The 20,329-nt window shown below is 54.8% G+C and overlaps 7 protein-coding genes across 7 annotated transcripts; 3 read left to right on the forward strand and 4 right to left on the reverse strand.

The window, feature by feature from the left end:
• Positions 1-405: 405 nt before the first annotated feature.
• On the forward strand, positions 406-2,048 carry MRS44_006383 (uncharacterized protein; the record flags this gene model as incomplete). The annotated part of the gene is made up of 2 exons (XM_046267909.2): positions 406-473; positions 560-2,048. The coding sequence occupies 2 exons, from the start codon at positions 406-408 to the stop codon at positions 2,046-2,048; spliced, it is 1,557 nt and encodes a 518-aa protein (XP_046140026.1).
• Positions 2,049-2,134: 86 nt separating this feature from the next.
• MRS44_006384 (uncharacterized protein) lies at positions 2,135-3,340 on the reverse strand (the record flags this gene model as incomplete). Its single annotated transcript, XM_046273356.1, has 3 exons — positions 2,135-3,008; positions 3,059-3,110; positions 3,163-3,340. The coding sequence occupies 3 exons, from the start codon at positions 3,338-3,340 to the stop codon at positions 2,135-2,137; spliced, it is 1,104 nt and encodes a 367-aa protein (XP_046140025.1).
• A 2,830-nt stretch (positions 3,341-6,170) lies between these two features.
• MRS44_006385 (uncharacterized protein) lies at positions 6,171-8,058 on the reverse strand (the record flags this gene model as incomplete). The annotated part of the gene is made up of 3 exons (XM_065621744.1): positions 6,171-7,580; positions 7,664-7,723; positions 7,798-8,058. 3 exons carry the CDS (start codon positions 8,056-8,058, stop codon positions 6,171-6,173), a joined length of 1,731 nt encoding a protein of 576 aa, XP_065477816.1.
• Positions 8,059-11,943: 3,885 nt separating this feature from the next.
• On the reverse strand, positions 11,944-13,241 carry MRS44_006386 (uncharacterized protein; the record flags this gene model as incomplete). The annotated part of the gene is made up of 2 exons (XM_065621745.1): positions 11,944-12,184; positions 12,373-13,241. The coding sequence occupies 2 exons, from the start codon at positions 13,239-13,241 to the stop codon at positions 11,944-11,946; spliced, it is 1,110 nt and encodes a 369-aa protein (XP_065477817.1).
• Positions 13,242-14,136: 895 nt separating this feature from the next.
• On the forward strand, positions 14,137-15,768 carry MRS44_006387 (uncharacterized protein; the record flags this gene model as incomplete). Its single annotated transcript, XM_046270381.1, has 1 exon — positions 14,137-15,768. One exon carries the CDS (start codon positions 14,137-14,139, stop codon positions 15,766-15,768), a length of 1,632 nt encoding a protein of 543 aa, XP_046140020.1.
• A 140-nt stretch (positions 15,769-15,908) lies between these two features.
• On the reverse strand, positions 15,909-16,574 carry MRS44_006388 (uncharacterized protein; the record flags this gene model as incomplete). The annotated part of the gene is made up of 3 exons (XM_046280530.1): positions 15,909-15,981; positions 16,028-16,383; positions 16,458-16,574. 3 exons carry the CDS (start codon positions 16,572-16,574, stop codon positions 15,909-15,911), a joined length of 546 nt encoding a protein of 181 aa, XP_046140019.1.
• A 702-nt stretch (positions 16,575-17,276) lies between these two features.
• On the forward strand, positions 17,277-19,853 carry MRS44_006389 (uncharacterized protein; the record flags this gene model as incomplete). Its single annotated transcript, XM_046273353.2, has 5 exons — positions 17,277-17,321; positions 17,612-17,796; positions 17,845-17,920; positions 17,970-18,334; positions 18,383-19,853. The coding sequence occupies 5 exons, from the start codon at positions 17,277-17,279 to the stop codon at positions 19,851-19,853; spliced, it is 2,142 nt and encodes a 713-aa protein (XP_046140018.2).
• Between the last annotated feature and the right edge of the window lie 476 nt (positions 19,854-20,329).

The following is a 20,329-nucleotide window of genomic DNA, read 5'->3' on the forward strand; positions in this document are numbered from 1 at the left end:
AGGAGCTGAGGAATTCACATTTCAGAGTTATATGAAACAACATAACTTATCCAGTCACAAAATGGTAAATATCATCATCGTTACCACCCCCCATGCTTCTGATCATCATAGGCACATGCTTAGATCTTTAACATCAATGTGCAGCCTAACAGGTCGAATATATCTAAGGCTATTGGTAACCACAACCAAAGAAAGATACCCCACTTTCCCAAAAAAGAATCGCCAAAAATCGCCCCCCGGCAGGGCAGGAGGGGCAACAATTTTTCAGCAAAAAAATCATGGCCGATAAGGCGCCCGCAGCGCTTATCAACCAATTTTCCCACTCTTTCCTGAGAGTCACGAACTCGTCCATCTTGAAACAAATCAACCAAACTCATCCATCACCAGAGACATCGTTTGCCCAACATGTCGATGGATCTTGATGACCAGCCCATTTCCATCGCCCCTGTCTCTCAGCAGCAGGGCGCTGCGACGTGAGTAGTGTGCCCTCATTCCCATCCCATCCATCACCCCGCACACATGCGCAAAGAGAAAGACGGACGACTAACTGAGACTTCAGTATTCTCTGCTGCAACTGCGGCGCCCCCATCGATGGAACGACTTCCGCCGGCGCCCTCTGCTACGACTGCATCAAGCTCACCGTCGACATTTCCCAGGGCGTCCAGCGCGAGGCCACCCTCAACTTCTGCCGAGACTGCGACCGATGGCTCATGCCCCCCACCAGCTGGATCGTGGCCGCCCCCGAGTCCCGCGAGCTGCTGGCCCTGTGCCTCAAGAAGTTGCGCGGCTTGAACAAGGTCCGCATCGTCGACGCGAGCTTCGTCTGGACAGAGCCGCACTCGCGCCGTATCAAGGTCAAGCTCACCATCCAGGACGCCGTCCAGGATGGCATGCTCCTCCAGCAGAGCTTCGAGGTGGTCTACGTCGTGGCCTACCAGCAGTGCCCCGAGTGCGCCAAGTCGTACACGGCCAACGTCTGGCGAGCCGCCGTCCAGGTCCGCCAAAAGGTCCTCCACAAGCGAACCTTTTTGTTCCTCGAGCAGTTGATCATGAAGCACGGCGCCCATCGGGATACCCTCAACATCAAGGAGGCCAAGGACGGTATCGACTTTTTCTTCTCCCAGAAGAACCAGGCTGAGAAGTTTATTGATTTCCTCAACTCTGTTGTCCCCGTCAAGGTGAAGGCGTCTCAGGAGCTCATCTCTCACGATGTCCACACCTCCAAGACGTCCTACAAGTTCACATACTCGGCCGAGTTGGTGCCCATATGCAAAGACGACTTGGTCGCCATGCCCATCAAGATGGCCAAGCAGAACGGCAACGTCTCTCCCCTCCTCCTCTGCCACAGGATCGGCACCTCGGTCTACCTTTTGGACCCCCAGACCCTTCAGACATGCGACATCAGCTCACCAATCTACTGGCGTGCTCCTTTCCTCTCTCTCGCCGACACACATGAGCTCGTCGAGTTCATCGTTATGGATATTGAGCCTACCATGACTCAGAAGGGCAAGTGGACGCTTGCCGAAGCCACAGTTGCCCGAGCCTCTGATCTCGGCCACAACGACCGAACATATTTCACAAGGACACACCTGGGTCGACTCCTCCAGCCTGGTGACTCGGCCATGGGTTACCTACTATCCGGTACCGTCTTCAACAACACAGAATACGAGGCTATCGAGGCCTCCAACCAGTACGGGTCGACAATTCCCGACGTGGTGCTGGTCAAGAAGCACTATCCCCGCCGCCGGAAGAACCGCAAGAGAAACTGGAAGCTCAAGCGCATGGACAGGGACGAGGGCGAGCTTCTTCCCAAGAAGGCCGACCAGGACCGCATGGACCGAGAGTACGAGCAATTCTTGCGGGATGTGGAGGAAGACGAGGAGCTCCGTGCCACTCTCGCCTTGTACAAGTCTAAGAAGAAGACAGAGGAGGAGATGAGCATAGCAGAGACGGAGGAGGGTGACGATGAGGCGCCGCATGTTGATATGGATGAGTTGCTGGACGACTTTGATGAGCTTACGGTGGAGGATCGGCAAATGCATGGTTAGGACTCACAATGAAAAGAACTGATTTGACTTCCATGGCCTGTGTTGGTGTTTGATAATATTGCGGTGATGAGTATTGCCCATGATACTCATATAAAAGAGGGAATGTCGTCGAGGGAAGACCTCTTTTTGGCAGGTGTTTGCTGTTCCACCTTGCGAACTTGCTCCTTTGACTTTTGCCGTTGAATTCTTCGCTTCTTGATCCCAAAGGGGTCGTCGTCCTCGTCATCATCATGTATATCCTTGTGCTTGGATGCTTTTCCGACATAAGGTGTCTCGATTTTGCTTGATGCTGTAGTTGGTCGCCTTATACTCGAACTTGTTCTTGGTGTATTAGTGGTGGTCGTGCTCAAGGGTCGAGGAGTGCTGAATGTCGGCCTTGTCACTGACCGAGCCATGGCTGGAGATGAAGTTTGCGCGGTGCGACTTGATTTCACCATGGGTGTCCGAGAGGGCGTGGATAGGTCTAGATCCTCTCCGTCGTCCGTCTCCTCGTCATCCGCGGAGGGCAGTTGACGTTCCTTGGCCGAGAACGCCTTCGGAGTTGCTCTTAGCTTGACTGGGCTCAACTTTTGTGAATCGAACCCAGCTGCTGCCCTCGTAGCCGCCGCCCCGGCCATGCCGCCTGATATCCATTTGTGCTCCTTCCTGGGACTCTCCATCAAGCCCTTCAGGCTCCTCCCCACGAACGGCGTCTCTTCTTCATCGCTGTTACGCATGAACCCGCGCTGTTTAACAGCACGCCGCGCGCTTTCCTGCCTTCGTCGAGCGAGGAGCGTGGGCGCCCCGATTACAGGACGCTCAATCTCGCGGATGGTGTCGGCGTTTTGGCTCTTGGCTAGGGACTTGAGGCGGTTATACTCTGCGCGGTGAAGATGCGTGGTGAACTGGTGAGCCATGTTGAGGAACTCGTCCTCGACCATGCGGTAGCGGTCATCATGCTGAGGACCTGGTCTCATGAACCTGGGGTATATTAGCCACAGGGCTCAAGTGAGGATAACAATGAGATGTACCTCTCTGGTGGTGGTTCTGGCGGCGGTGACGTGGATGGGCTCCTTACACCATCTTAAAACAGGTTTAGTTGTGAAATGATGTGCATGAGCAAGTTGTGAGATACCTTCACCGTCAAAGACGCGATCGCGACGCGGTTTCTTGATGAACGACGCCGGGGTTGAGGCTGACGGTAGGCTCGGTGAGTGAGTCCGCGCAGCGCGTGGGCTATCCGACTTTACGAGCGGTTTCTTATCGGCGCTCGAAGGAGTCGTGGATGTCTTCCACGGCAGGCGTCTGCCCATGGCTGCATCACGGGTGGTTGATTGATTGATGCTATCTTGATAGTGTTTGGTGGTGGGGTCAGGAGTGGTTGAACTGTGCTCGCGTAGTGGCTCTAGGCAGCTACACCTCCCTCAGGCATTAGGCCTAGTCGCGGAGTCACACAAAGAGAAAAAGCATCAACCCAACATGGCTACCTTCTAGGAAATGCCTCTAGGAACACTTTTCTGCAGTAAGGAATAGCATTTTGCGACACAGAAAGCTCAGATGGCTTTTCTATCTTCAACAATCTCTCCTAGGCAAGGTTCAACCTGTTCCCCGCCACGGTGATGCAAGGGAGGCAGGCTGGAAGTTGAATAAGTCGAGACTCCGCCTAGTTCAACCTTGTGATTGAACTCACCCTACTACTATTTTCCCAAGCCAGAAAGCAGCCCTTCTTGCATAAGCTAGTTATACGAGTTACTGCCTTTGACAGTCTGGTGTGTCAAACTTGAACAGGAATCCCTCCCTACCAACTGCTTGAACCAAGCCGGCCGACCTGTGAACCCAACCATCCATGCAAGTCCTGTTCTCATGAACTTCCGTTTCAACAACTATCCCGAGGTCATGTAAATGTCACAACTCACACCGAGGACATTCACAAGAAAAAAAAATGTATTACCGAGGCAACCCCCCTAACCTTCCAAGATCGCCAAGTCATGCCACGGCCTGTCGATTCAACCGGGGAGATCAGTCCATCTTGCACAGCCGTCTCGGTTATCTTTGTTGCCCACCTACCTAGACACAGACACGGATGGATATCTGTCTCCGCCAGCTTTCACTCCCTCCGGAAGACCAGTGTCCGAGAGATAAGATGCTGGAACGGGGCAGAAAGCACACTTCCGCCATGTTGGGACTCACCAACAACCCCCCCCCCGGCGATAACCCCAGAGATAACCCCAGATTCGCCACAAGTCGAATGTTTACGCCCTGTTCAACCCTTGCTTATCGAACCAAGGCAGCCTTTTTTCAATGTCCGAAGCTTCAACACCCTCATCCTGTGAGACAGTTGAGACACGCAGTTACATGACCGCCAGAAGTTGCCCTCCCTCACCAAACAGCCGGGTCTCTCTTTTTCCCTACAGACAGCCTCACCGAGATACACACAAAAATACGCAAGGTACACTACCGATTGCGAGACCCCTACGTAATGTTGGTAATCTGCACCGTCCCAGTGGCCGCCAAGCAATTTATTCTTGGTCATTTTTACTATCGCCGCACCCCCACCGGCATCGGAGGCCCTTGCAACAAGACTCATTGTAAGTGGGAATTTTCTTCCCCAAAGTCCTGGTTTGTACCTTCAGGTCAACATTGTTTGGGTCCCAATGACCCGCAGCGGTGGATACGCAATTGTGTAATAGCCCGCTTGCAAATGTACATAGAGCAAGTCATCTTGACCGGCAAGTTTTCCCTGCTTAAAAACATTGGATCTTGTAGAAGTTTTACGGAAAAACTTCATGACATCGGCGTTTGTCGGGGTTAAAATGGATCCTATGTTGTAAAGCTGCTTCCTCATGACATAACGAAAAGGTAAGCAGGACTGTTCAAACAGCAACTTTTGATGTAGACTTGCAGTTCAAACATAATCACCTGGTTATCAAGACAATCCACTCCCCCCTCCGGACTCACTTTGTTGTCCACGGTGAAGCTCCTTATCACCTCCGTCTCCACCGCCAGGAACCTCCGTTCCGCCGGTTTCCCCCGTCCAGGTAAAGTCAAGCGCAGAAACACCACACCCCCTCCGGCCATTGGCCGGGTTTTGGGCCCCGTCCCAGTATCAACGCCCCCCGGTCCCCAGGTCAGGGCAAGCGAGCGGCTCCCATGCGGGGGAACAAATGGCATCCATGCGGGGGTGGGCTGAAAGAAAAAAAAATCGAGAGAGAAGGTGAAGCGGGAGAAGAAGAACGAAAACCGGACCGCCCTTCTCCGTGTGGGGAGGCGACCGTCCATTCCCTTTCCCCAGACGGGACCAGGGGACCAGTCATCGACCCTCCCCCTCCCCCGGTATATCGGAGTCGCTTCACCGTCGGCCGTGAACCCTCACGAGGCCGGACTTTAGAAGAAGTCATCGTCGCCATCTCCCCCGAGAGTGCGAGATTTCACCGAATGGTGTGGGTGGTTTTTTTGCATGATCCCCATGTTTTTCTCTTGCGTTGGCGTCCCTTCCTGCTTTGGGCCCCAGCTACGACAGAAAGATAAAACTTGCCCAACAAGGCAGGAACTACCCGCCGTCCAAGGTGAGAGGCGGGCCAATCACAGGCAAAGCTCGGGAATCGGAGCCTGCTCGAAGCGGCAGTTTAAAAGAAATCGAGGAAGGGAAGCTGCGACTCCACTGCACCTGCCTTCCTCCGGGCCAGGTCAGGTCAGGTCCCCCCCAGGGTGTTCATGCCCGTCTGCTGGGAAAAGGTGTGGCGTCCAAGTACCTAACGCCAAGAATACGCCCCTACCACATGTCAACGTGGACAATGAAACAAGGTCTCGAGACTTGGAGCTCAAGCTCAAGCTCAAGCTCAGACGACATCACACGATAAACAGAGCAAGGCACAACATACAACATGTTAAAGTCTAATTCGTCTTGAAATGCATTGGCTTGCGGGTGAGGTATATTAGAGCTATACGCAGAACACAAAAACCAGGATCGTCCAATGCTTTTTGCAGAGACCCCGCCAAAGATGTAGGTAGGTAGGTACCTAGGTGCGATAATCAAAAGCTGTAAACCAACGCCGAGTCCTTTCCAGGGTCTTCTTGTAGTAGTAGTGTGACCATGTCCCATGAGTTCATACAAACGATCCCAAAACAAATCAAGTTGCTTGCTTACTCTTCCGTCACCTCAACGTCGTCCCGTACTACCTTGTCAACAGCCTTGGCAAAGTACTCGACGTTGTTCTCGTTGAGACCAGCCATGCTGATGCGACCGTTCTTGGTCATGTAGATGTGGAACTCTTCCCGGAGCTTGAGTACTTGTGACTCGGTCAGGCCCGTGAAGCTGAACATGCCAATCTGGTCGGTGATGTGGTTCCAGGTGCCAGGGGTCTCGAGCTCCTCAAGCTTGGACCGCAGGGCGTCGCGCATGCTGATGATGCGGCCCGACATGGTGCGCAGGTTCTCCTCCCACTCGGCAAAGAGGTCGGCGTCGTTGAGCACAGTGCTAACAATGCGAGCACCGTACAGGGGAGGGTTGGAGATCTCGGATCGCTGGAGGACGGCGAGCTGAGAGCCAATGCGGGTGATGGTGGTGGAGGCATCATCACTTGAGGGAGTGACGGCGTGGAAGCAGCCAGCACGCTCGCCGTAGAGACCAAAGTTCTTGGCGAAACTTTGAGCGACAACAAGCTCAAAGCCCTGCTCTGTGAAGTAACGGATGGACCAGGCGTCGCGGGCGAGGTCGCCAGAGGCGAAGCCCTGGTAGGCGGTGTCGAAGAAGGGGAAGTGCTTCTTCTCCTTCATGATGGCAGCGATCTCGGTCCACTGCTCCTGGGTCGGGTCGACACCAGTGGGGTTGTGAGCGCAGGCATGGAGGACGAAGACGGAGCCCTCGGCAGCGGATTGCAGAGTCTCCTTCAGGCCCTCAAAGTCGAGGCCCTTGGTCTCCTTGTGGAAGTAGGGGTATGTGTCGACCGTGAGACCGACGTTCTTGAAGATCTGGTGGTGGTTCGCCCAGGTGGGATTTGAGACGTAGATGGTGCGGGGGCCCTGGTAGAACTTGGCGAGGAAGAGAGCGCCCAGATGCACGGCACCGGTGCCCGAGATGGTCTGCAAAGTGACGGTGCGCTTCTCCTGGAGCGCCTGGGAGTCGGCGCCGAAGATCAGCTCGGCAGCCTTGGAGGTAAAGCTGGCGATACCCGCAATGGGGGCGTACTCATGGTTGAGCTCGGGGTCGTTTCGGAGGATCTCATCAGCCTGTGACGCATGCGGGGTTAGCCAAGTTCTAGAGCAGTCAAGAATTCGGGCAAAGTCGCGGCGGGGCCGATTGGGGCGATTGGGGCGAGCTCTGGCACGGATTTGCGCGAGAGGGCTCCATGAGGCGCATCGTGAAGTGTTGGCCCCATGACCCCCCCGAAAGGCGCTTATACGGAAGCCAGAGAGAGCGCGCGAGCTGTAAGGAGCTGGAGCTGCCTCTGGCGGATCCGCATCGGAAGCGTCTCCCGAGCAGGGGGGATTGTTTTTGGGTGGTAGGGCGTTCGTGGAAGGGCAATGCATGTGCATGCGACAGAGGGGATGGGGCTTATGGGTTTATGCGACAGAGGGATGCAGAGGGCGACGCGGCAGAGCGAAGCTCACGGGGAGCAGCTCGGTGTAAGGCATACCTTCTTGACGACGGGCAACACCCAAGGCTTTGCGTTCTCGTCTCTGTAAGCGCCGATACCCTAAGAGAAAGAGATGTTAGCAAGAGTCAACAACACCAAGAGGGATAAGATAAGAACAAGAAGAAGCAACTTACAAGATCGACCTTGCTGGTGCTCTCATCGGCCTTGTAAGCCCTGGCGAGACCGAAGAGAGCATCTTCGGGGGCCTGGGGGACAATGTCGGCAGGGAAGTTGGTAGTGGAAGCCATGATGGGCGATAGATGACGAGCGATATGGTTGAGTCTAGAGATGGAACTCGAGAAAGAAGAGGACGAGGTCGGCGCCGTTTTATCAGTCGAGCTGAGGATGCTACGGCCACCGTGAGTCTGACGGGGCGTGCTCAGCGACGGTGTCATAGTGGGCTGCGGCCCTGAGGATTTTCGATTAGGGGGAGGAAGGAGGGGCCTTGGGGCCTTGGGGAGCCGTCTCCGGTGGCCTGGGTGGGGACTGGGGGGGCGTGTTTTTGCGGGTGAGGTGAGGTGAGGTGAGGTCCCGGGCGGGAGTGTGCGTCCGAAAAAGATACCTGGAGTACATTGGAACAGTCAGTCAGTGTCATCCATGGATGATGGACAGTTGTTTGTTTGGAGTGCGGCATGCACTGGAGATGCCCTGTAGCCAGCCTGCAGCGCACCCCGAGCCCGCCGAGTCGCCCCTGTGGCCCCCCCGGGTGCTGCAAGACTCTGTAAGAGGCTGCCGCTCCAGCGATGCATCGTCGCTGCAGGTGTGCTGCACTACAATGCACTACACTGCACGCAACGCCCCAGGCCCAGCCCGCAAGCCCGTAAAGAAAGATACCTTATCGACGAAAGGTACCTACACCGGTGACCTCAGGTCCCCTCGAGCTTGAGGTGCCCGCTCCACACAGAGAAGTCAGCCATGGCAGTTGCGTAAACCAGATTCTGGCCTGATGCAATTGGCCATGCCCGGGGCGTGGTGTCAAGGAACTCGACGCACGCGGGCAAATTGGGCGCCGTTGTTCCGGACCAGTGGAGCGCTCGGGGCAAGGGGCTGTGGTGGCTGACTCCGCCAGATGCCAAACGAGGGCAAAAGGTGGGCGAAGGTGGGCTCACCGGGCCACGCTCCAAGGTGGGCTTTTTGCTTGTGCGCTTGCGCGATGCTTGTTGTCCGATGATGACTTATGGATGCCCATGTCCGAAGGGAAGGGAAGGAGAAGGGAAAGGGACAATGGATGCCACGATGAGCATGGACACGGATGGAATGGACGACCGGGTTGCCGCCGGCCGGGGTGCATGGCTTTTTTTCTTCTTGAAGGGGCAAAGGGAAAAGGGAAAGGGGGTGGACAACAAAAAAACAGATGGCAGCTGGGCTCTCAACTCAACTGGGACAGGCCTGCAGCGGACCAAGGGCAGCTTTTCGTTTTGTTTGAGCCTTGCCGTTCACTCACCTTTGCTGAAACTCGCCTGCTTCCCGAGTTCCTGGGGTTCCCTAGCTCTGCCTCAGACGATGATGGGCAGTAGTGCGCTTCTAAGCTGTTGGTTCTGGATGCAAGCTCCAGTTTCCAGCAGAGCTCGATCGATACAGCGGTCAAAAGATGATGATAGTAATAATAGTTCCCCCGAGTGGGACAACGGTAACAAAACGGAGTTTGACAGAACGGTCGGCGAGACCACCCGCGAAACAGAGATCAGATGGCAAGAGAGATTGGATGTGGCGGAAAACGAGGATCGATCCTGCTCCCCGATGGGATCTGGCGGGTTGTGTACAGTAGGTCCGTTATGCAAGACCGTGAAACCGTTTCCCGAGATGGAATGACCAGTTGCAGAGGTTGTAGTTGGGATCGGACCTTTATGCTTCGACTCTCATTCCCCGGTGTCCATCTTCTTCCCCGTCCAGGGTGACCGCGATCCTCTTTTTATGCTTTCCCGTGGAACTCGGCATACCGAAAAACCTCCGCGGTGCTTGTGAAAAAGCTTGTGAACAAGACGTTTCTCTCTCACCTCGAAGGGAAAAAAGGGCGGCGAGCAACAAGAACCTCGCTACAAAGTACCTAGGTAGGATTGGGCAACAGGAAGGACGAGGCGCCGAGGCTCCTTGTCAGTCTAACGTCACGCGGCGGATGGATCTGACCGAGCGACGTCCACTCAACTGTCACCTTTCCCCGTCCCTTACCTATGTACCTTTTCGTACATGGGCTTGGCATGGGGACGGTGAGGTAGATTACGGAGCAGGACATGGGGACTGTTGACGTAGTGCTGCAAGTGACTGATTACAGCTTGTTTTTTTCTCTCTGTGTCTCTTTGGCTGAGACTGGAGTTGTCAACGAGTGTCACTTCTCTGAGACTCATGACAACCCAACCCAGTTGTCTGTGTCTGTCACGTTCGTCGTCGTTTCCTTGTCCTGTCTTGCGGTTCGCTTCGAGTCGCTTGATTGCTTGTTTCATCTGATCTATATCTCATCGGATTTATTTATGCGAAGAATCAAGGCCGGCCCATGCCCGCTCACCGAGTTCCCCTTGTCTTGTCTTGCCTTGCCCGTGTGTATCATGCCTCCTCGCCGAGTCCTCGCCTCTTGTTGCTTGTTTGCTTGCTTCCGTTCCCTGCTGATCTACATTCGTAAAATACGTACTTGTCAATACCTTCTTCCCGTTAGTTTCTTCCCCAACCCCCCATCCCCATGCCCCGATGACTCCGATGGATCCAATCCATTACGGTACGGTAGAGATAGGTATTCTATGTACCTGAATTACATTCATCCATGGTCATGCCCCATCCCCCAGAAAAAACCCGGCCTTCCAGACCCCTTCGATTCCCTTCCCCTTCCATCGCCCAGGCTCCATCCCGCTACATATGCATCTCCCGGTGCCGAGTGGCTCCCTTTGGGGACAAAAGAGGCCCGTCGCGGGTCCCGTGTCACGGGGAGGGAAAAAAAGACACTTGTTGCAAAAAAAGACCATCACAAGGGGGCGCGCTTCGAGATGCACGGTTGGGTAATAGTCGAGGCCCAGTCGTCAGCAGAAAAAGGAGAGGAGCTCTGGCGCCCTCCGACTTCGCCCGGCTGAAAACGTAACATGACGCTTCCTATTTGTCGTATGATGGAACGGTCGTTGCAACTTGCGAGGCTCATCCCTCATCACCACTCATTCCCCCCTCCCGTCCCCTTCAAGCGCACCCGCGCGCCCCTGAGGGCTTCTACTCAAAGTATGGTTCCATGAGGGCCCCGGCGCGGGGCCGGTCTCCCCGCCAGCGTAATTGGACGACATCCATCCATTGCGGCACGGCATGGCATCGCGTGTCTTTGCATTTCAGACGGGCTCAGGCTAGTCCCGCCAGAGGGGAGAGCATGTAGAGTTGAGCTTGAGTTGTCGGCGTCTAAGTGAGGGTTGTGTGCCTAGTTGCGCGGCTGCGCATAGTTGTCATGTAGGTAGTATGGATGGATGGATGGGATGGGATGGTACTGTATGGCATCATGTAGTGTGGCAGACTCGTTACAAGCCATGGATTCTGCAAAGGATAGATCTGAGAGAGGGATCACTTTCGCCTCACCCTCACACCTTGTCGGTAGCCGTAGGTACCCCCAGATGGAAACGGCCATCTTGCTTTTGCTTCCTTGCTCCCCATGCAGATTTCTTGCCTGGCCCCTGTTCCCATGATGTACATTGAATACTTTGCAGTACACTGCCGGTCCTCCAGAGTAAACCCCCTCGCCTCGTCCCCATCGCCGGTGGCCCTGCGTCCCTCGTTGCTGAGCTGTGTTGGGCGTGGGTGGTCGGTCCCATCGCCTGGCCGCTGCCCTATCGATCGTCTTCTCGGTACCTGTGCACATACGATACGCCCACTTCTATCTATGGCAATTCTCTCTCCCTCGAGATTGCACCCTATCGGTTGCGCGATCCCGACCCTGAATGGGATTCCGCATAATCTCCACTGCCATGAAAGGTGACTGGGCAGCCCCACGCTCTGGCCACCGACAATTGCGCAGTTTCCAACAGTTAGTTTTACATGTCTGTTTTGCAATGAGAAACTTGGGCTGGGTGCAACATGGAACCAATGCGCAGTGTGATATGCCGTACACGATCCATCCCTGGCTGTCTCTGCCTCTCTATTCCTCAACTGCGGCTCCCACGCCCCCCTCTGTCAGGCAGGCAGTTGGAACGCCTTGATCTGCTCTGCACTGCATGGTGGCTCATTCAAGCAGTCTAGTCAATCAATCAATCGTCGGCTGGCACGACGACCACGTCGCCCTACCTACCCACACCCCCTTCTCGTTCGTTAATCAAAACTCAGATCACGAGGTCCCAGAGAATCAGAAACGCGCACACTCCACTGGCCGCATAGCAAGTGTACTTGGCAAAGCTTGCGCGCTCCGTCGCCTTCTTCAACTCCTTGTTACCGCCTCCCACGTTGTCTGCAGTGGAAAACGAGTCCGCCACCAGCTGCTCAATGTGCGCCGACTGCGTCGCAAGATTGCTCACGAGGAGCGACTGCAGCTCAGAGATTTCCAGCAAAGACTTCTCAGCGGTTCTGCGGGACCCTCAATCAGTTCACCTGAGCAAACACCGGCTCATTTTCCTGTAGACGAGGTGGGGCGCCTGCTATCAAATGCACCCTGGCGCATATACAGAGCATAGCGTAGCTCAGGCACAGAATAGAGCCGCCCCAGCAATCGGTCTACTGTGTGGGAAGGACACATGGCATGGAACGTAACGTACCTGACTTTGTCCAAGCTGCTCTCGTAATGCTTCATCATGTCTTGGTTCCCTTCCTCAAACATCTGTATCTGCTCCTCTGTCAACCCCTGGCTCTCGCTCGGAGCCTGACCGTCGTCGGACGTAGGGATCGCCCCAGAGGCAGGGGTCGCCTGGGACTGTCGCCGGACAGACGGAGGGGGGAACTCTGCAAAGTCCCCGGCGATAGATGCCCCGGATTTCGAGAGCATGCTGCGGCTCTTTTCCATCTCCCGTGTCAGACGTGCCTCCATCATGTCCTGCTGCGTCCGGCAGCACAACTCCAGTCGCTGTCGCAGAAACCATAGAATGCCGTCCCGGTGAATTCCAACGTCTCGCGCCTTTGCTTCTGCTGCCGCATGCTCGTTCGACTTGTTGCTGGCCATGCCGCCCGACGCCCATGATCCCAACGCCCCGAGACCTCCCACGTACTTTTTTCGGATGATGGCCGACTCTGTCTCGCGCCTCAGCTGCTCGGCGTCATCGAGGGCGCGGATGCTGGCGTTGAGCTCCCGGATCATCTGTTTCGCATTGGCGTCGATGTCTTCTCGATCTCTGTCCGAGAGTACGCGTGATTGCCCCTTTGCAGCTCGGCTATGCGTCTTTCTTGGTTGTGCAGTCGAGAGGTAGGCCTGTCTAACGTCTTGGAGTTCTCGATGCAGACTGGTGATGTGCGAGTTCTGTGACAGCCGGTCAGCTCGAGTGTGGTGGCTAGGGAGAAGGGGGAGGGCGTGACGGACGATCCGGTATGCCTCCTTCAGAAAGCCATCGATGGCATCCATGGTGGCTCGTTTCTTCGCCGCTGGCGCATCTCGTTGCCGAAGGAGCTCGTTGAAGCCGATTGTGATGTCCATGGCGTCCAATGCGCACCCTTCCCGGGCCGGAAAGGAGGGTTGCACTGAGAGAGAAGTGCCGAAGAGGAGGGAAACGTCGATATTAAGCTGGTAGTGGATGCGAGGTTTTGCGCCTTGTCTGCTTTGCTTCGGCTCAAGCTCATGCATCAACAGGAAGATCCGAGGTTCTAGACACCATGGCTGCAATTCGATGAAGCTCTGACGCAGAGCTGTTACGTAGCACCAAGTTGGGTGGCTTAGTCATCCACCAGCTCAACCCCAACCCACAGCCGACTCTTGCCAGTTCTCTCCTCTCCATCTTGACTCTAGCATCATCCGAATTACGAGCCATTGAGGTCTGAAAAATTGCTCTATCCTCAATACAGCATATTTCGCAGCTTCTAGACATCGCTCACTGTCGAGAGCCTTGTTGTCCTCATCCTATGAGTGCAACTCTCGCTAACTCCACTCGCTAGCTTCGACCAGCAAATGATCGACTAACAGTCAAGATGCTCCCACGTGCTTCACTCCTTCGTCTACCCCTGGGTTGGCACTCAACGAACTCCCCACCAGCTTGCAGCGGTTCTTGATCTGGCCACTGGCGGTGGTGGGGATTTTGATGATGCGGCAAAAGTCCCCATCATCGGCACCTCGCCGAGTTGCCAACGGACGCAAGCCGGAGACAGGAACGGGGGACCTTCCGGGACGTGGGTCTCGTCCGAGTCGACCTCCCGGCCGAAGTGGCACGGAAATAAGCATCATGGCTTCCGGAAATAGAGCATCTAAGGAGGATGGAGAATCATTGCCGATATCGCCAGCACGTTATCGAATAGAAAAAGACTTGGACACTCCTCTCTCGCTTCTCCTCACGTCATGAACAACAAACTTATCCTTTCCCCTATTCCAAGGATCGGCCATGGAAGGGAGCAGCAAGAATCACCCAACAACCGACGCTAGCAGCCCCGTTGGCCATGATGAGAATCCCAACGCAGAGATGGACGAATCGAACATATCAGCAGCGCCCGAGCGCGGGGCTGAGAAGCCTAACGAATCGACCATTCGGGAGTCTGCAGAGCATGCGGACCAGACCATCTTGAACGATCCGGAAAGCATGTCAAGAGTCTCGAGCGGACCGCCCTATAGCAGCTTTTCCAAGAACACCAAGCGATGGATCACGGCCATGGTGACAACCGCAAGCTTTGTTTCACCCCTGACCGCCAACATCTATTTTCCAGCCCTGAACCCAATCGCCGAAGACCTGGACGTTTCCGTTTCGCTTATCAATATCACGTTGACGTCTTACATGATCTTTCAGGGGCTGTCCCCCACCATCTTTGGGGACCTTGGTGACATGGCAGGACGTCGACCAGCCTACATCCTGGCCTTCCTGATATACATCTGCGCGAATATTGGGCTCGCCCTACAGCGGAATTATGTCGCATTACTGGTATTACGATGTCTTCAAAGTGCCGGGAGTAGCGGGACCCTGGTGCTCGGTTTCGCCGTGATTGCAGACATCTCGTCGACGGCTGAGAGGGGCAAATACATGGGAATTGTGGGTGCTGGTATCAACGTCGGACCAGCACTGGGACCAGTGTTGGGGGGTGTGTTGAGCCAGTTTCTCGGATGGCCAGCCATCTTTTGGTTCTGTACCATCTTCGCTGTCTCATGGCTCGTTCCTTGGGTCCTCTCAGCCCCAGAAACGTGCCGGAATGTGGTTGGTAATGGGTCGATAGCACCGCAGCGATGGAACAGGTCACTTCTGGACCTCTACAAGCACCGCGATGACGCTACATCCCAGAACATTCCCAAGCGGGAGTTCAAGTTTCCTAACCCCCTGAAAACCTTGGGCATTGTGTTCGAAAAAGAGATGGCTCTCATCCTGTTCATCAACGCCATGATATATCTTGGTTTCATCCTAGTGGCAGCAACCATGTCCACCCTGTTCAAAGAGATATACGGATACAACGACCTCGAGGTCGGACTCTGCTACCTCCCTTACGGGGCTGGATGCGCTGGCGCGGTCGTTGCTCAAGGGTATGTCCTGGACTGGAATTATCGCCGCATTGCAAAAAGCATTGGCTTCACCATCGATCGTCGTCGAGGAGATGATCTCGCAAGATTCCCCATAGAGACTGCCCGGATCCAGCCTTTGTACCCTACACTGTTTCTCGGCATTGGAGCTCTTATTGCATATGGATGGGCGTTGGAGGTTGAGACATCAGTTGCCGTACCGCTGGTCCTAGTGTTTCTCATTGGCATGCTGATTCCAACGTCGTTCAGCGTCCTCAACACGCTGATCGTTGATCTCAACCCCCAGGCGCCCGCAACCGCAACAGCAGCTAATAACCTCGTGCGGTGCTTGTTTGGAGCCGCGGCAACGGCAGCCATTGACTCTATGATCAAGGGCATGGGCAGGGGTTGGTGCTTCACATTCCTTGCGCTGATCAACCTGGCGTTGATGCCTGCTCTGAGGCTGCTAGACAAGAGAGGTCTGCAATGGAGAGCAGCAAGGGCGAAAAGAGAAGTATCAAACGCAGCGGTTTGATTCTATAAATGTGAGTCTGCTGGTATGCACGTTGACGTACATGCATAAAATGATAGTTTCTATTCAATGTAATTGTGGCGTTGGGGTTTCATTATAGGTCTTTATATAGACCGGCTGTTAATCATAGCACTTGTAATGGTTTATAACGCTGCCACAGCGTGTTCCAAAGGTTCCCTCTGCCCCTCCCACATCAACCAGTCTGATCGTGTTGTTCTGGGTTTGTTAGCCACTGTCAAGCATAGATGTCTATGACACTCACGGCAATAGGCCCATGCCATTGATCTTCCAAACTCCAACAGCCAGTGCAAGAAGCTGGCACGCCACGTACACGAACTTGACCTGCAACATCTGGGCTGAGTTGCTCTCCGTCTGGAATCGCTCGAGTGCCTGGTTCGTGTTGACCAGGCCCATCAGGGGGTTCTTGAAGGCCATAAAGACCATCATGATGCTGAAGATCTGGAGAGAGTTGCCTGACATGTACATCATGAAACCTGTCATTGGGAGTCCCTTGACGGGAGCCAGCGCGACCTCCCACGCCTTCTTGAGCTTCAGGGTATCCATCTCTTCGGCGGTCGGGGGCTTGCGCGGCTGAACCTTGGCATCCTTGTTCTGCTTCTGTGAAGGGTGTCAGTCGCCCTGTGATCGAAATCCACGCGATAAGGGAGCGCGCATGCCTTGGAGTGGGATACGGCGGTTCCGGAGCTGAAGCCTGGAGGGTCCTGGACACCTGCCACCTTGGCCTTTGCGGCAGGGGGATGCTCGAGCTGCGAAACCCAGGCAGGGGCGTTGGAGGATTGAGAAGACATTTTTACTGCGGATAGAGGTGTGAATTGCCCGGTGGCAGAGGATATCGTGGTCGGTCGCTCGTTGTGTCGCGAAAGGCTGAGGTGTGAGCTTGGGGGCGACGTCGACGTTGGTTCATTGGAGGCGGCCCACTGAAGCCATGTGGCGTCGCCGGCGCTGGGCAATTTACGCTTAATTGCAAGCCCCCTATGAACCGTTATCGATAACGTCCGATACCCCTAGAAAGTCTTGGCTGCTGTTATTTGGCTTACCTGAGAGTCTCTCGAGCTCTCCTTTCCCACTCCGACGACGCCGGCGCCCGACGCAAAACGACACCAGCAGCGATCGCAACAAACGTCGCGATAGTTTTCCGAGACCCTTATCGCATCGACCCCTCCGAACGCGACGAGAGAGCCCCGTAGCGACAGAAAGCGCACCAGAGATCAAAGACACCCCTGTGGCTTGGAATCGTGGACAGCACCTCAGGCGCACATGTGACCGTCCCCTCCTCCCAACTGCCATCCACCCTCCACGACTCCTGGTGCTGGACCACGCGTTTCGCCCAATTAGCTGCAGGATCTTTGGACAGCCGCTGCGAGTCTTCCAAGAAACAAGAAGTGAGGGGCTTGCGAAGTCTGGGGCGCCTATTCCGTATTCATCATCCCACCGGTTGCATCAAAGCCAAGTCGCAGTGATAGCCCCGTTCGGGATACAAGCACAACACCATGTCGAGCTCCGCCGGTGGAGGGGACTCCAAGTTGTTTGCTCGAGTAAGCCTTCCTGCTCCTCTACCATGTCTCAGCCTCGTAGGACGTGAGCTCCCTCAACACGTCCTTAATCCGCTGCGCTCAGACTTTCCATCTTTGTCTCCTTTCCCTCCTTTTGCCCCCCGTACCCTCGCCGCCCAACAAGAACCCCTCCATATCCCAATCACGCATTTCGACCTCATGTCGTTGCCAACCCGCCCTTCCCTGCCGACACGAACCACGGGATGGCCGCCATGTTTCTCGCATACATTCCGCCGACGACGACGTATAGTTCGAGGCTAAAATCTCCGCAGGGCAAAGTAGCCGAGCTACGCCTCGAGCTGAATAGTGGAGGAAAGAAGGACAAGAACTATTCGTCCAAGAAGATTGCGCTCAAGAAGATTGTCGCCAACATGACAATGAGCAACAATGATATGGTAGCTCTGTTCCCTGACATCATCGGATGCATGGGTATCCAGAGCCTGGAAATCAAGAAGATGTAAGTCTTTTGGGAGTTTGGAAACGTTCCATAGCTGACAGATTGAAGGTGCTTCCTATTCCTGGTCAACTACGCAAGGATGAGACCCGAAATTGCTGTCAAGGCTATTCCTGTGTTGGAACATGTTTGTCTACCGAGTTCCGTTCAGCAAGTAGCAACTAACCATGACCTAGGATATGGAAGACCACAACCCCCTAGTGCGAGCACTGGCTCTCCGCACAATGTCCTATATCCATGTGCGAGAGTTTGTCGAGGCGACTGTACCGCTGGTCAAGCATATGCTCAAGGACGGTGACCCCTATGTTCGAAAGACGGCGGCGTTTTGCGTGGCGAAGCTCTATGATCATGATCGACATATGGTGGAGAATTCAGATCTTATTGATCGCCTAAACTCTCTGCTGAGAGATGATAACCCTACGGTAGTCGCAAGTGCGTTGGCTGGTTTAATGGATATCTGGGAACGCAGTGATGCCATTAAACTTACCATTGATTACAACAATGCCTCCAAGATGGTGGCCATTCTCCCTGACTGTTCCGAGTAAGTCAGCTAATTGTTGAAAAGAATATTGCTAACTCATGGAAACAGATGGGGTCAGACGTATATCCTCGAGGCCCTCATGTCATACGTACCACAGGAATCTGGAGAGGCGGTATTGCTGGCCGAGCGGATATCTCCACGACTGTCGCATTCTAATTCGTCCGTCGTGTTGACCTGCATTCGGGTGATTCTGTATCTGATGAATTATATCGCCGACCAAAAGCAGATCTCGGCTCTCTGCAGGAAACTGTCGCCCCCTCTGGTTACACTTCTTGCCAAGGGGCCCGAGGTCCAGTATCTCGCTCTTCGAAATGCCCTTCTCATTCTCCAGCGACGACCAGAAGTCTTGCGGAATGACATTCGAGTCTTTTTCTGCAAGTACAACGACCCCATCTATGTCAAGGTCACCAAGCTTGAACTCATCTTTATGCTCGCCAACGAGGACAATATCGATGAAGTCTTGACAGAACTGCGCGAGTATGCCACCGAGATTGACGTTCACTTTGTGCGCAAGGCGGTGCGTGCGATTGGAAAGCTTGCGATCAAGATTGAGCCAGCAGCGCGACGGTGTATCAACCTGCTCCTTGAGCTTGTGGCAACCAAGGTCACGTACATCGTGCAGGAGGCCACAGTGGTTATCCGAAACATCTTCCGCAAATACCCCAACCAGTACGAGTCTATTATCAGCACCTTGTGCGAGCACCTTGACTCCCTGGACGAGCCTGAGGCGAAAGCGGCTATGGTGTGGGTGATTGGCCAGTACGCGGATCGAATCGAGAACAGCGATGCTCTGCTGGAGGACTTTTTGTACTCATTTGCCGAGGAGCCAGTCGAGGTCCAGCTGGCCTTGCTTACGGCGACGGTGAAGCTCTTTATCCAACGACCAACCAAGGGACAAGAGCTAGTGCCCAAGGTCCTGAAGTGGGCGACGGAGGAGACAGACAACCCTGATCTTCGAGACAGGGCATACATGTACTGGCGGCTATTGTCTACGGATATGAACGCTGCGAGGCAGATTGTGATGGGCGACAAGCCAGCGATCACGGCGGAGTCAGAACGACTCGACTCGGCGACGTTGGAGGAGATGTGTCTCAACGTGGGCACTCTGGCGACGGTGTACCTTAAGCCGGTCCAGACCGTCTTCAGATCGGCGAGGCCCCGGAAGCTTCAGGACTCGCCGGCCCTGCAGAAGCAGAATCTCCTCGTGGCGGCAGACAGTCAGAAGAGCATCAGCATGTTTGGCCACGCCGGGCAGCCGACGGATATGGATCCCAGAAGCCGGACTGCAATGACGAGTAACGGTCAAGGGAACATTGCGCAGGCGGTCAACGATGCGGACGCATACTTCTCGAGCATCGGCACGCAACAGATGGCGTCAATGCGCATCGACCAAGGGGATGATGTGTTTGGAGGAGGTAATGGCCACTCGACTGGGTACGTGGTGAGCGCGCATGCCCCTCAGGCGGTTCTCCAACCAGCCCAGGGCGCAGGCAGTAATGGTGATCTTCTAGTGCTATGAGCGATATCTGAGTCAACTATCTAGCGACGGGAGGCATAGTGAGGATTCAAAGCAGTTCAAATAAATCAGTACAAAGCTCGTTCTGCGTCAGAGACCTTGTCAGAGCACGTGTGTCTTCCTTTGAGGCGAACCTGAGACCATGTCTTCTGGGCGCCCCTTGTCAAGATGATTCTCGACTCATGGCAGGAATCTACGGAAGATGGCCCGGGAGACGGAGTGGGCTTGATTCGGTTTGGCTCAAGAACCTTAATCCAGATGTCCGTTTGGGGCGAAGCCAGCCATAGGGTCACACTGGCGAGATCTAGACTTGCCTCTTTGGTCGGGACATGGAGGTCAATTGAGGAGCATCAAGACCAAGAGGAGCGAAATGGCGGAGAAACAGTCGCACGTATGGGTGGCCTCATGGCGCAGGTGAGGGGGAATAAAACCCGAGATATCGGTGAGCGGGTGTCGAGACCGTTTTTCGACCGTGTTGC

This window comes from Fusarium solani (genome assembly GCF_023522795.1).
Source record: "Fusarium solani strain SB1 chromosome Unknown bctg00000003_1, whole genome shotgun sequence".
NCBI lineage: Eukaryota > Fungi > Ascomycota > Sordariomycetes > Hypocreales > Nectriaceae > Fusarium > Fusarium solani.